This window comes from Brienomyrus brachyistius, chromosome 21, assembly GCF_023856365.1.
Source record: "Brienomyrus brachyistius isolate T26 chromosome 21, BBRACH_0.4, whole genome shotgun sequence".
Lineage (NCBI taxonomy): Eukaryota > Metazoa > Chordata > Actinopteri > Osteoglossiformes > Mormyridae > Brienomyrus > Brienomyrus brachyistius.
The window spans coordinates 16,649,038-16,664,658 of record NC_064553.1 but is presented as its reverse complement, the minus strand read 5'-3'; the positions used below and the strand labels follow the sequence as shown (position 1 = coordinate 16,664,658).

General features: G+C 44.1%; 1 protein-coding gene across 1 annotated transcript in view; it reads right to left on the bottom strand.

Annotated features, from left to right (window-relative positions):
• Positions 1-13,556, bottom strand: part of LOC125716945 (neuronal growth regulator 1-like) — an 80,666-nt gene extending 67,110 nt beyond the window's left edge. Inside the window, exon 1 of the mRNA XM_048989808.1 lies at positions 13,266-13,556. Coding sequence (XP_048845765.1) covers positions 13,266-13,441 — 176 coding nt within the window. The 5' untranslated portion in view covers positions 13,442-13,556. The remainder of the gene's footprint in view (positions 1-13,265) is intronic.
• Between the last annotated feature and the right edge of the window lie 2,065 nt (positions 13,557-15,621).

The window sequence follows — 15,621 nt, the reverse complement described above, 5'->3', positions numbered from 1 at the left end:
TATTATCATCATAGTCCCAGGCAGCCGCTATCTGACATGGCTTCGTCCCCTCCTCACAGAGTGATCTTCTCGGCGATTCCGGAAAGATCTCGTCGACAAAAGTGCCAACAGGCCCCCTTTTGAATAGCAGAAGCGGCAGTGGCCTGCCGACCGCAAACCCCAGTGGGTTTCCCATCTGGACGCTCGCCTGCCTGGAATAACTGGAGCAGCAGCTGTGGGGACGCCGCGCCAGCGTCACACGCACCCCCACCCGGGCCGCTCATGCCCGCTCCCCTCGCCTGGCTCATATTACATTTCAACGCGGTGTTAGAACAGCTCTTCACACTTAAAGTGTGAATTAACCTCGCGGACGTGAGGGATTAATTGCCAATTTAGCCGAGACATCCTGTGAAAGCACGTTAGTGAGGTCCTTTCTTGACAAGTACTAAATACCTTCAGTGTACGTTTGTGTCATATAATAATAAAATCTTGAGCATACTCACACCAGCCCGAACATCTGCATGATTAGGACCAGCCAATATTGGTCCAAACACAAAAGTCCTACACTAACAGTATAAAAGCATAAGAATATAACTTCATAATCAGTAACACAAGACCACCTCTGCACCAAAAACCTAAAAACCTCCAGTCTAAACTTAAAACGTAACTCATTAATATCAACATAAAATGTGGTTTCCTGGCACCATGAAAAAACTGTTGAGTGTTTAAGTTTTAATATTTATAAACAACCTTTCATCAAACAAATGGTAGATTTTTATATCATTGTTCTCTTTAAAACTGTTGATGCATCTTACGACCCTCTACACAACAAATGACATTGTTAATGAGGTTATACATAATTAATAAGCATCTGTTGGTTACTACTATATGACTGAATCTGCTATATCTGTTGCTCCTGGGACAAGCTCCAGGCTCACCTCAACCACGAACTAGAGCCAAGCTCACGGAAGACGGATGGGTCCGTTTTATTTTTAACAAAAAAACCGAAACAAGTTCTCTGCTTTTTGAGGAAACTGGGAGCCTTGCAGCCCTATATAAGCCATGTGGAAGAGCAAGGAGACAGGAAGGTGCTGGAAGGGACATTCGATCTGGTGCTGTTACGTCAACAGGAAGTGACACGTGTAGGAAATGCTCGGGAGAATCAGCCAATAAACTATGAAGAAAAATGGCAGCAGGATGGAGTCAAGGTTAAGGTCGCATGGTTAGCGCGCCTCACCTGTGTCTCATTTCACAATTGGCTAACATCCCTTTTTCCCACAGCAGCCAGTAGACACACCCAGGCCTGGGTGGCCCCACACTCAGCTGTGCTCTGCTTTGCGCTCTCGTGCTTTGTCCTTTGCCCTGAAGCTGAAGCGGCTGCTCCTCACACCCCGTCATCAAAACCATCTCCGTTCCATCCTACTGAGGCAAGTCTTATGGCCAGGCAGACAGGCAACCAAACATTAGCCTTGTAAATGTGGGGCTTAGCGCCTGGGCCGACATGGGAGCCCGTGCCGCATGACTCAGAGGAGGCCGGGAAACGCCAGCGAGACCCAGCAAGACCCGAAGCTGGGGGAGGTACAGAGTAGGCCGTGGAAGTACCCGCTGGCCATCCGGCTCACTGGGTATTTTTGATATGAAGCAGGACCCCAGAGGGATGTTTTCATGCTAAAATCATCACTTGGCCTGCCAAGAACCCCCCCCCCCCCCCCACCCCCGACTAGCAAAGCCACGACAGAAAAGACGAGAATGCAGGAGAATAAAGCGATCAGGCGGGAAGCTGAAGTGAGACGCGAACAGGAACAGCGGAGCGCGTGAGTGCGAGATAAAGGAATTCGCTGCACGATGACAGCCCCGTGCCGCTGAAAGGCGCTGGGCGCCTGCTGCTAACGTGCTAGCAGGCTAACTGTGGGCTGCTTCTGCATCATGCAGCACTCGCGCTAACTGCCATTAGCATTCAGGGATAATTACTACCTCTAGTGGCTATTCTAAATTTCCGTGTCCCTCGAAATAACATGATATAGAGGGTTTCCCTGGTTTTTCAAGCAGACATTGCTGCTCGCCTTGATTTTCAGCTGCAAGTGCTACCCTGGTAGGCATCTGCGGAGGCGCAGCCCACCCTGCGGGGGGCGCCAGATTGCTCTACAAATGTCGAGCTGATCTAATTGCTATTAGGCATGGAAAGCCCTTCTCGGCCACCGCGAGACACCATGCTGGGCCTGTGTAATGACAGGGACTGAACCTGCTGGCATGAGGGCTCCCAGCCGCCCCGGGAATACCCCCACCATACGGAGGAGCGCCTGTTCTCAGGCTTTTTTAAATAGCAGCGTAGACATTCCGGTTAAAGGTCACCAGCTCATTTTATTATTGATTTAATGAAGAATGATGAGAGTGCCCCCTAGAGGGAGGGACACAAACTGCAGTGTATGTTTGTCCATATCACTGCCCTGCTTTAAGGAGTGATTTGATCTTAAAGAACTCAGAGGGACATTACTAAGAGGAATTGCACATGAAATAACGTGAGGCATTAAGAAACAAACTACTAAAATATGGAGGGCATGTTAAACTACCACCTGTATTGGACGTGAAAATCCCTTCCAGGGTGTCCCTAGCCTCCCTGGAGGAGCCCACAGTGACCCTGTACTGCATAAGTTGTTACAGATAATGGATTTAAGGATTTTCACAGACAATCAGAGGTACTATTACAATAGAAGTGCAATTGTTGTAAAGCACTTCTTCCTCCCAGGAGGTTATCAAACATACATACATCTTTTATATTTCATATCTTACCCTTATATGGAATTTTGACTAAAAACGAATCCAACGTCACATAACCAGGACTTATGGACATGAGAATTCCAGTTTTACACCACGCTGGAAAATTCCAAACATATTTTAGTAACATATATGCTCAAACATTCATAAACTATCCTATAAATCAAAAACACTATTTCTGCTAGTAATTCTTCAAAATATCAGCAGTAAATGTCCTTTTCAACTAATATTCAAGTTATTTAACTAAGTGGAATTACAGGGCGTAAACAATATGTATTGTAATTTTTTTTTCTTCCAGTCAGTAAAACTTGTAAAAACTCAAACAAATAGCATCTTAAATTCAGTGCAAAAACCTTAGCAAGGAAACAGGGCAAACCTAATAAGGCCAAAATTAATTAGAATTATAAGATATCGAGCGAACTGCGCTCCCTCAAAAATGGAGAGTGTAAACTAGCTTTAATTAAGAATTGATCGATATTCCTTGAATTGCAGTGGTAACGGTATTTAAGCTTCCCAGAGCCCAGATGAAAAGAAAAACAGCTATTCTTTAGTTCAGAAAAATAATCTATAGAGCATATCAGCTCTTACAATTAACAATAGACACATGAAGGAGAGCTATCAAGTCAGCTCCTTTAAACATCAAATAAAAGAATAAATAAACAAAATAGCAGAGAATTAGAGAGAATTAGAAATGGGGAAGTGAGTTTAATTGGTTTACTTTTTAGCTAAACATTGAGACAATATTGAAACACGTACACTCAAATATTTAAAGGATGCTTTGATATAAAGGACGTGCAGACTGCAATGAAACAGCCTTGGCCTGAATGCCAAGAGACCTGCAGCAAGCGTAATTAGGCGGCTCTTCAAAACATTTCCTGGCTTTTTGTGAACAGGCAAAAATTTTATCCAGATAATGAATCTGGTTATATTTTCTGGAAAGATTTAACCAATTTTCAGTATTCCAAGGTTGCCCTAAAGAATTTCATAATTACATTGCCGTTGATACTATCAAACATGGGCTCTTGTTTAATAAAATTTTTATCCAGTCCATTCAAAGTCTTTAAACTATATTTTTTATTTCTAGTTTCCCTCAAACTTTCCTTCCCTTTTCTGGCCATTGTTGGTTTTTTTCTGGATATCATAAAAGCCCAGAGGTAATGGGAATATCGGGAAATCTGTGAGAAAAAATGACAATTTCACAATTAGCTGAAAAAACAGCCCCATTGCTTGAAAAAGAGAGATCATATTTCCTAGGAAGTTAGATTAATTAATAGATCTGAGTGCTCTGGATGTACAGTTACAATTGGTAACATTAGTGATGGTTCTGTGATATTGCTGCGTGTATTGCAGCAAGCCCAGAAACACACAGATGCCGACCCAGTTAAGATTAATTTTGAAGTGTTTAGAGGTCAACTTGTATTATATATTGTATTATGTATTATATATCTTGCCCGATGTTTGGTTTGTAGAAGGATTTAGCTAAACGTACTGGCATCTTAATGGACATTTCAGGTGCACATGCTAGTTAAAGTATGTTACATAAAACCAAGTGCCGTCTTCATCAGCAGAGATGGCAAGAAACTGCCGTGATGTTTTAATGGTAACTCAGTCAAACCAGGAGTTAGAACAGCAAATACATTCCAAGGGAGAATAATCGCTGGGACAGTCAATCACCCTTTTTGCCACCATCTTTGCATAAAAAAATCAGGCAGTAGGAAACAAACTGTGACATATATGTAGCTAAGAACGCCATCGGCTTCAGATGTTCCTTTGAAACAACCGTGTGGATCTTATATGGATCTTGATGCACCTTTACGTTGATCAAGCAGAGAAACAATAATAATTTACTCAAGCAGGCAAAGGAATAGGCGTTTATTCACATTTAGCACTTGCGTTCATCCAACGTGACGTTGAAGTGAGGACCAGAGAGCAGGGGCAGCCAGTCCTTGGAGAAGCTGCGATTAAGGGCCTTGTTTAAGGGCCCGGTGATGATGCCGGCCACGGTATCTAAACACTTTGGCAAAGATGCATAACCCACTGTTAACATGTTACTTCATCCATCCTTCCATCCATCCATCCTGCACAAAGCTGGAGCATACCCCAGATATGATATTGGTCTGTCACAAAGGACATGCATGCATATTATCGTACACTTAGGGCAACCAGCCAAACTGCAAGTATTTAGACTTCAGGGCACTGGAGTACCTAGAGGACACCAGGGTGACACACTGCAGGAAGAACAAAATCCGCACACAAATGCACATCTTGATGAATAAGCCAAGAGCACCTGTCTTATGAAAGAAGGCAGAGAGCCGGATCCTGGCTGCCTAAGGCCCCCGAATCACCTGCGTTTCAGAGGAAATGGCACAACCAGAGCTTTCGTGGTACTGAGGCCCCTGAACAGGCAGCGCGATTAGAGGCAACATCGGCTTCCACTCTGGAGCAACATCAGAGCGCACTTCATGTGTGACTTTACGTCAAACTCCAGTAGCATTATGAGAATTATCACGTCTCTAGACAGAACTCCACTTGAGTCAGACTCCACTAGAGTTTATGAGTCACTAACTGTCACCAGATGAACTTACTTGACTCTCCATGGGAGAAGACTCTCCGCTCTCCATCTTGAGTCTCCATCTTGCGGGAGCGGGTAAAGGAACGCAGCCTCCAGCCACGCTCTGCTGCAGCCCCTCCCCGCACATGCAATCATCTTGTCGCGTAAACAGAGGGGCTTCCTGTAGCGACTGTCAAAGCCTCAGTAAAGGAAACAGATTCATAGCCTATAGCACCTCTCAGCACTGTCACAACATCAGAAGGAGCAAAGCGGCAGGAGGTGGGGGGCTGGGGGGGGGACTCTAGAGCACATGCAACCCCCTCCTGACGACTGGGTAGAACAAACCAGCTTTTTCCGTAGACTTCCATTGATATTACAGTATCTACACTGAGATGTCTGAAGCTCTCATTCTGAAAAAACAATCAGCGCTTTGTGCTTAGAATTTACTCCTCAGTTTTGTAGATATCATCAGGCTTCCCGAAGTAAGTAGGGTTCGGTCTGGAAAAATGGTGTGGAATTCATACCCACACCCCCCACCCCCCGGAAGTGAGCATCAAGCTCGTTATTCGTGGGCAAGTCAGTCAGCTAGACCATTTGGCAAACAGCCAGGTGGCTCAAACAGGAAAGACAGGTGTTTGACTTCACAGGTTCCATCGTTAAATGCCGACATGCCTCATCCTAATTAGTGCCTGAGTGAAACGACGTGTTTGATTTCATCCTATCGACACATGGCTCTCGAAGCCACATATAAAGGCACTGAAATGAAGGTTGATGTTTTTAAGCTGTAGTTGTTTGCATGTCATCAATCATGCTATTTATTACAGAATCATGGTACTGCAGGTGTGCAGGTGTGAAGGGGTCAAAGGTGAATAAAGTCTCCACATCACTATCTAGTAAATATTCCAGCTGAAGTTGCTGGAGGGGAGGCTGCAGGATATCACATCACGACATGAGAAATTTATATTTATAAAACATAGCAAGAGATGAAATTACCCAAAATAAACTGTAGTCAAATAGAATTTATTATCTACCAATACAGTGTGTCAAATAAGTTAGTGGGGGTGCTACGGAAGGGTTGTTCGGGTAAATATTCAGCCAAATCCCTTCATAAATGGTTATGATATCAGGCTCATTCCCAAACGTCAGGTGAGAAGTCTGCTTGCTAAAGCACCTTCCATGCTACGCAACAGGACATAAAGCTCTCGAGGTAACCTCAGACATTACTCCGGGGCTGCACCTCTAAGGGAAATCTCTGACAAATTGTCCAGCCGTCTTTATATTTACTGTGTCTAAGCGTGCAAAGCCGGCCTTGCAGGCTTGCAGGCCCCCCCCCCCCCGGAGTCTCTGCTCGAGGATATCGATCTGCCCGTTTGCCCTCCGCTACCCCCACCGCATCGTCCTTCCAGCCTCCAAACGAAGCGGCCCTGGCCTCGCATTCTCAAATGACTTGGATGCCTCTCAAATGTCCTGGCAAAGTCAAGCTTACGTAGCCTGCCTGAGCGGGCGCTCAAAGGGAATATTCGATCGCGGCCCCGGCTGAAACCAGGCCGAACCTTTGTGAACGTTCCTAGGCGAGACAGCGAGGGGGGAAAAAAAACGCTGCTGATGATGAGATTTTCAACCCCGACAGGAAACAAAGGTGTGGTTCGCCTCCTCAGCGCGGCAAACACAAGCTGCTTTCCAGCAGCCTAGTACTTAGCTAGCAAGAGTGACTCAGATCTGCTCCGCTAGCCCGGTCGACGTGTTAATTAAACTGGTGAAGAGGCTAACACTTTCTGACAGCATGACTCGCGACATCGCCATACTATTCATCACCATCCAGAATCAAGGATAGAGATTTTAGAGCCCTGAAACAGGCTGGATCTTCTGCTCTGAGTATACCAACAGGGACTTCATAGGTGTGCTATTTTTTTTCCTTCAGGTGGATAAGATCCTGCAGGAGAAGTCACATATTGCGGACTGTACAAGAAGTACAAATCCCTCAAGCTACAAGAAAGTCACGATTACGTTTCCTAGATGATATTGCGCTTTATTTCTTGTGAACGTAGCCAATAAACGATGCTTGCAGTAGGTGAAGCGTGTATTGCTCTGAATGCGCGTTGGGGCGATGGCCAATACGTATGTGCGCTGAGAACCAGAAAGCGAGGAGTGGATATACAAAGCCGAAACTCGAGACCGGATTCAGGCGGCGAGTTCCAGGTCCGAGGAGCCCGGTTGGGGGTGGCAGTGGCCGCGGCACCGCCTTCCGGAAACGCACGCGGCGGTATAACCAGCTCGCACCGAGTCGGTGAGCACGGCGAGCCATCTTCACCACGGTCACACGCACACCGGTAGCCGTGACATCGCCTACTCACAGAAAACACATATGTGCGGTCTGGCGCTCCTCCATCGTCCTTAGGAGACAAGCCCAGAAGCACGCAATCGCTAATGATCTAACAAATGCTATTTCCTATTAAAGAGTCGTTTTGATACCTCCTAAAACCAGGCAGTAAACACCAGCTAATAAGTACCCAGCGCCTCTTCAGGCTGGCCATTCATTTCTCAAGCCTGTGTGCCGGCGGGGGATCCGAACGCCTGTCTCTCTATTGTCCAGATCCCCTTGGTGGCCATTGCCTTGAAATTATGCCTGTCCATTCAAGCAACCCCTAGTCTCATACCACAGATTGCAAAACAAAGCGTTCCCGCACTCGTGTTTTTATTATAGTTACGTAACATAATGCTCCTCTCAGCTTTCCTGGGGCCGTGCTAATGTCATCATTTTGCCATCACAGTGATCGGGAATGGTACTTTTTGTATGGGTCACGTGATGCATTGATGGACATCTAGCCGCTGTCATTCTTCAAAACGTCTGATCGGGGAAGGACCACCGTGTAAAGGAGGTCATCCGGTCTGTGGCCGACAACGGAATGACCACGCGTGCACTTGGGCTAGCGGCTCGGTCACGGGAGAAAGCCCGTGAATCAGTTTTAGTTATATTACAATCATGTAGCTATTTTAATCAAACGTTATTATAAATGTGAAAAACATTTATGACAAAGTTGATCTTTTGTTTTACGTCACCTAACGGTACAGTTCAGCTGAATTTGGCTAGCTCGGGTGGTAATGCAGTGGCAAAATTCTGAGAAATTTAGCATACAGTTCATCCAGATTTGTTACAGTATTTCCAAATTAATGCTCTTATAACATAAGGATGATGCAAGAATGATGTAATACTACAGAGGCATATATGCCTGCTGCTCTGCACCATCCCAAAGCATAACCATAAAACGCCGCTTATTTTTCTCACATCAAAATGACAAAACGATCACTGCGAACACAATATAATCTGATTCACCCCCGCCCCGCCTTGGACAAGCACGAAACACCGTGCATCCATTCACTAGCAAAACAAAGTGGTAATAATCCACAAACAATCAGATTAGTGTTAAACCATCTGCATCCCCGCGATCGCGCCGAAAATGGGAATCTCAGATGTGAAATTTGTCGGCGGCATTTGCTAGTATAAAAACGGACTAATGCCACGGTGTAATGAGACTTCATGTCACCGCCCTGAAAGGCATTTTTCAGCTATCCTTCTGCGTGTCGTTGTCAAGACAGGAAAGCACATGGATTGCCATGCTCCCGGTGAACGATGGCTCTGTTACCGCCTGCCAGGGCTCACGGAAACCGACTGTGGGACGTAAGTCAGGAACCGCATGAGTCATAACCTGGGATGTGACGGGGCAGAGATGCATTGTCAGGGTGAGAGACACAGCGCATGCTTCTAAAGGGGAGGCTGGCACCCATCCACACCCTGGCTACTCTGGAAGTCTTCGGGTTCTCACAGACTGCCTACCCAACCGACTGGATCCAAGTTTTGGCAAGCGTGCTATCAGGGACAGGCCACCTGTTCTCAGCCCAATCTGTCAGGTTGGAGCAGTATGTCGCTCCTAACACGGCTAAGTAACTTCACATGGCTCACCGCTCCTTCTTCTTCTTTTCGCGAACACCACTTTTTTAGTGTTATTTAACTATTTGAGACCCCCCCAGATTGTCAGTAGAAGGATATCTGCGGAAACTAAAAAGTCCGTATACAATCACTCATTTAATTCAAACACTAAAAAACTGGCTTGTCGCCCCCTAAAATTGAATTCGCTGGGCTGATATGTTCAAAATTACATCCCTATTACATTTTATGTTGACATGTAGGCCTATCCAGCTTAGTGAGTTTAGCCTAGTATTGCTAAAATGCATAAGGTTGCAACAAATAAATTAATTAAAATGTCATTGGCCATGAGCAAGAATATGTAAATTCAGAAATTTTCATTTTGTCATTGTGGCAGAAATTTGATTTTTACATGATTGCCTTTGAGACGCAGATGCTGCCGTTTTGACCGACGAGTGAGCGGTACATCTGTCTGCCTGGCCTTCCTGTAAATGGATAACCCCACCCCTCCACCCAACTATCCAACCATCCTCTAAACCCTTATGCTGTTCAGGGTCACAAGGGGCCTGGAGTCTATCCCGGGAAGCTCACGCCACAAAGCTAGGTTGCATCCTGAATGCGATTCTGGTCCACTGCAGCGTAAATAAACTAAGCGTACGTCTCATTTAACACAACTCCTTAAGTGCTAATAAACAATTTGCAGACAGCATTATCCCAGGGAAATGATTAAAAAACATTTTAAATGTAGCTACTTCATCAAGTAACTAAGCATTTAGCATCTTTTCTCGGGGTTGCAAGATCAATGTCCTTCCGGGATTTGAACGCACATCATTTTAAAGGGGAATTGTTCTTTGACCCCTCCGCTACTAAAAGAATGTCAACGTAAATCTCAAGACCCTTCTGTATACTGACTGATGGTCAAATGCTGACAGAGTGACCGGTGTGCATGCATTGGAAGCAAGGCGTATGAGAACAGATAAAAATATGGATTCCGCCCCTATTCCCATAAAGACTTCTTACGATCCACAATCATTTGACGCTTTCCTGCCAGAGCATAGAAAATACAGTAATTTTACAGTGAAAACAACAAAAATCAGTTACAGCGCATACCACGATGGCTTAAGGGAGACAGACAGATTTATTTTGCCCTGACTGTACAAGGGCTTCCTGAAGCATTTTGCCATTCATGCTGATCTTTAAGATTTTGTCCTTAGATCAGGATCCTGTTTATTTTGAACAAGGTATACAGTAGCAATTAGGGCAAATTCATGCATTTTAGATGATGCAGAGCTCATTAAAATCTTTTCGGAACACATGTCCTCCAGCCTAATATCAAACTGTACGTATATGCAGTTTCTTAGGATATCCTACTGCCTTAAGAAGACGTGTTCTTTATGACTATAACCTGTTTACATATACACTTCATAGGCCTAAACCCGTGTTTAATCATGCCTCGAGATTCAAGCAGCGAAGGACCGAGCGTAGGATTCCAAGTTAACGTGTACGCTACAGTAAGGAAGTCATTAAATTTCAGATTAATGTTCACCTATAGAGTCATGTATCAGTTTTATTTACTTTAATTAAAATCTTGAAATAATAATTAAAACGCGCAATCCCGCATAGTGTTTTACTCGTGTAAGATATTCCCAAAGTTCGCTACTCGAAGAACTATACTTCAAAGGGGAAAGCAGAGGACATTTTATATTTTATTTATGCAGCTGTTGCTGTTATCGGGGTGACTCACTCGTGGCTGAGAGACAGAATCAGCAGTGAACTATGTTACTGGGGCAGAGTGTGCCGATTTGGACAGCCGCGGACCTCAAGACGTGACTCAGCACATCATGTCCCCATTGTGACTGACTTCGTAAGGATGCGGGGTGCTGACATCTCCGCCAGGAACCCGGGGGATGGACGGAGGAGGGCTTGACCCCTGAGGAATTTGTTGCTTATTAAAGCTCCTATACGTTTTAAACTTTAAACCATAAAGAACGGGGGATGTGAATAGTCTATATGTACGGAACAAACACAAATGACCCATCATTCGCAGAATAGGTCTTTATATAAAATGTAACGATCTGACTGTTCGGCAAGTAAAGGTGATCCGATCGGCGATTCAAATCACCTGAAAAGCCGGGATTGCTTTTTCACCAAGCTAAAAATACGACTAAAAAAGAACAGATGTTCTGTGAAAACGTTGAAATTAGCAAATTCACTAAGCATCACACAGCATAAACGGACCCAAACCGCACAGTTTGACTGGAATGAATTCTTTTTCATCATTCATTTAGAGATGTATGAATATGCATGGACCACACCTATGCTATACTTTTGTGGATTGTGGTTGCCATACATTCGAAGACACGTTCTCTGAGGAGGATTCCGCAGAGCTCTTAGTACTCACATATTTCTCAGCGTTTTAAAAGCTCCCTATCTTAATACAATTAAATATGACGCCTTTCTTTTGAGTGGCTAACTTGTTACAGCCGTCAGTAAAGGACCAAGCGGCTATTTGAACGGAATTAGTCACCAATCTGGACATTGTCTCATAAATGCCTGAAACATGGCTAATACGTACACGAATGAACGTATATGTACTAGCCACAGTATAAACCCAAAACTGTGGATTTAAAAAAAATTATTATTATTATTTGCAGCGTAATATTACGAGTATACCACAAGAAGTAAACTATTAGGCGAAACTGAATAGGACAGTCGGATATTATTTCGATCGTTTCTGCTAAACGTTAGTATACGTTACACTCACTCGCCTCTGGCAGTTAAAACGGCAGATGGGGGGGGGGGGTGTTGATTTGCACTGCACTAGCGAACTGGTAACTGCCTGACAGCTTTCTAAAATGAGCAGCCCGGCAGAAGATAATGCTTAAGATATATTGCTACTATTACTACTGCTGCTTAAATAGTCTACATCATACATGACGCTCAAAATGTAATGACCAGAATGACACAAAAGACACATACGGGACCCAAAGTTATTGCAGCCCTTTCTTGAACACGTAAGTTTTGCATAAGTATAGCCAAAAGTAAAGCAACGCACTCGCCCTGTGTAATTCAAGTTCATTGTGTATTGCTATGGACTGCGGTGAGAACTCGTTACCAGTTTACAGCACTTACGACACTAATGCATGTTCGAAACTCTGCATCTTCCTTTTATTCATCTTGCAGATTTTAGGAGTTCCTTTTTCTAATTTTATTAGATCATGAGACACGAGACATAGAATCAAGTGGCAACGAGGCTTGTAGACCAGTTTCCCTTCTGTTGTAGAAAAAATATCTATGATATAACTCAAAAAGTTAAGGATGTTACACTAACTAGTTTCGGTTAATTTTCCGGCTTCGTATAGCTAACGAGGAAGGCGGTAACCGAGTTGTAGTTGCGCGGAGAAAGGCGAAGAGAAAAGGCGTCCCCACACGGTGTGAAAGATGGTGTTTCTGCGCAATTCGCTTTCCTTGAAACAATCGTCCATACAGCATTTTCTTTTCATGGAATAGCATGCGTCGTTGTGTATGTATGATGGACCTGGAAGACTGGGCTGCTTTCGGGCTTTTTAAAACTACAGCAGTCAAGCACGGTACACTGTGTCCCATTTCAACTAACCTCAATTACTCATTTGACACATGGCAAACAATATCGAACCGAAGAGCTACGTATCCCGAGGCATTTTGCGTCCATCTATATAAAACCAGTGCGTTTGAGCGCTAAAAGACATCTCGATAAATTCTCATCGTCGGTCCTCCGAGTTGAGGGAAAAAGGTTACAAAGTCGAGCTGGAAGCGATCACAGTGAAAGCCGGACATCTCCTAGCTCTGTCACGTCAGAAGATGACCCAGTTTAGAGGGGGAACAGGTGTAAGAAGGGAAAAGTACCCAAAATCGTGGCTGACACCGGCTCTTCGCAGCATACGCAATTCCGGACTGAGAACGCCGACATTCGCTGCCGCGGACCACTGTCACTTGCTAATACGCTAAGAACAATAAAAAGAGCTGGGCAGTAGGCGACAGTATCACTTTTCCTACCTTAAGAGAGCCGTATCCCCTTGCCTGCTGACGACGTTCTCCATCCCGATCCATGCATTGTCCACAGTCTTTCCGTAAGACAAGCCAGAGGACAGGACACAGCAGACGCTGAAAATCAAAGCGCCGAGCCACCGGCCAAAACAACACAAGTCCTGCACCGCAACCATCGCGCGCATCTAAGATGTTCTCCTATTTGCCCAAGATTGATTGAACGGTATTATTTATGCTCGATCCTACGCTTGAAATGCCAGAACGCAGCGCCCCTGTTTGGGGGAGGGGGGGCGGGGGGGGGGGTCCTGGCTTGTTTTGTCAGAGCTTCACACTATGGTGTGATTAAGCCTATTCTCCAGTGGCTTGCACACCACCTAGTGAGGAGATGTGATGTAAAATGAGAGCAGCACGAGCGGCAGAGACCCCCAGGCTCTGATCCCGTTGCCATGCGGCCGTTTCCCAGGCAACCCCCTTTTTCAGTAGTCGGTGATGGAGCAGCTGAAGCTGGAGTTTTATTGGTACGGCGAACCCACGGGCAATTAAAGGTTTCGACTGAAGGATGAGTTTCAGCTATCAGTAACGCAGTGTGATGGAAATTTCGGAATATTTTAGTCATTTAAATAATATGCATCTCCTGACAGGCTTATTATATAGCCTAGTATATGTACACACATGGACACAAACCGGACTACATTTATTATATTGCCAGTACTGGTTATGTAACTAAAGCAATTTAAAGGAAAAGTGACCGGACCTATCGAAACTAAATTTCTTACACTGGGTTAAAGAAATTCAGATTTCGTAAATATTTGGATACCTGCGTCCATTTAGAACTGTAGTTGGGAAGAGGGTAATCAAAACGTCACTTTTTAAAGCGGGCGCAAAGCGTGTATAAGCGTATAAATACCTGTATGTATAAATCACTGACGTACGAAGAAAAGCTTTTGTTTTGCCATTTCTGCCTGAAAGCAGTAGCATCGGCCGCTCCTTGCGATCTCACTTACAAGATCGTTAATGTATGTTGCAGATGAATAACTCATAACAGGCGGAAAACTAAAGAGAATGACAACATACGACAGAATTTATACATATACATTTATACATATATTCACCTGTCATGGTAGCGGGATCAAGCTCCCTTTCAATTCAGGTATTTTCCAGACATTTTTTTAATCCTACATGTAAACACATTACCTATATAAAGGTTAACGACACACCTTACTTAAAAGACCGCACAATTATTTTATTTTATAAAATTCGAGAAATGTTGAAGGCAGCGTTTTGTGGTGTAGATTGAATTTACTTCAAATGAAGATGTGATACGGCCGTGAATTTAATCCCCCCCCCCCCCGTTTAAAACCGCTCAGTGGGCCATCTCTAAAACCTGAGGAGGAATTAATCTGACCTTAAGGGAGAGTTATTTAAACGCTTTCGTTCTTTTTTTCAAGTGCTTTCATGGGCGGTCACTTTCAGATAGGCCTAATCTGCCCATAAAATGCCACCATTAATAAAGAAATTGGCATTCTGTACAATATTAGTCATTTTTCGTATATGGGAGATCTCTGGAAGTAGGCCCACTGAAACACAGACATGCACACAGACACACACACACACACACACACACACACTTTATAGAGTGTTGACCCTAATAAACCAAACCAATTTAATGTTATTTCTCTATATTGGAAGCCATAACTGACACTCAAACAAACATTATTAAACTGGACTAGCACACTGGCAGTAGTTTCACATCACAATTTGTGAAATACGGGTCTTTTCTCAGCGTGGTTAGAAAAAAACACTCGATTTTCTGATATCTCAGCTGTAGGTTTTGGTGTCTTGGGATTCATTTACACCAAATGTAACAAATGTCCTGAAAAGAGGTGAAGTTTTGCCTGTAAAGCAAAAACAAGCTAAAATTGTATTCAGACATCAGCTTTTAATCACACACTTCTGGTATCGCAGTGGCGCATTAAGCTGGAAAGTGAGCAAATGCATTTTAAGGTGAGAATGCTCATTTCTCATCACTTAAATTTCACTGCATGTAGGAATTACGACGAGTCTGAGTTCGACTTTTTTTTTTTAAATGTAATTTACAAAGAACAGTCAATTGTGCAGTGAGCTATACCATGTAAGGTAATTTAAGCATGGAAAAGGGCAAGGCGGTTACCAGACACTCTGATTCAGATTCTGAACTAGTTTGCCCTCCGCTAATTTATAAAGCAGGATATTTTATAAAACATTCTTATGCAGATAAGTATAAAATATAACTGGAACAGCCACACAGTTCCCCTAAATATTTCACTTTTGGGGGGTGGGGGTAGTACAGTGGCTAGCAGTGATTCCTCATCCCTCTGGGTTTTGA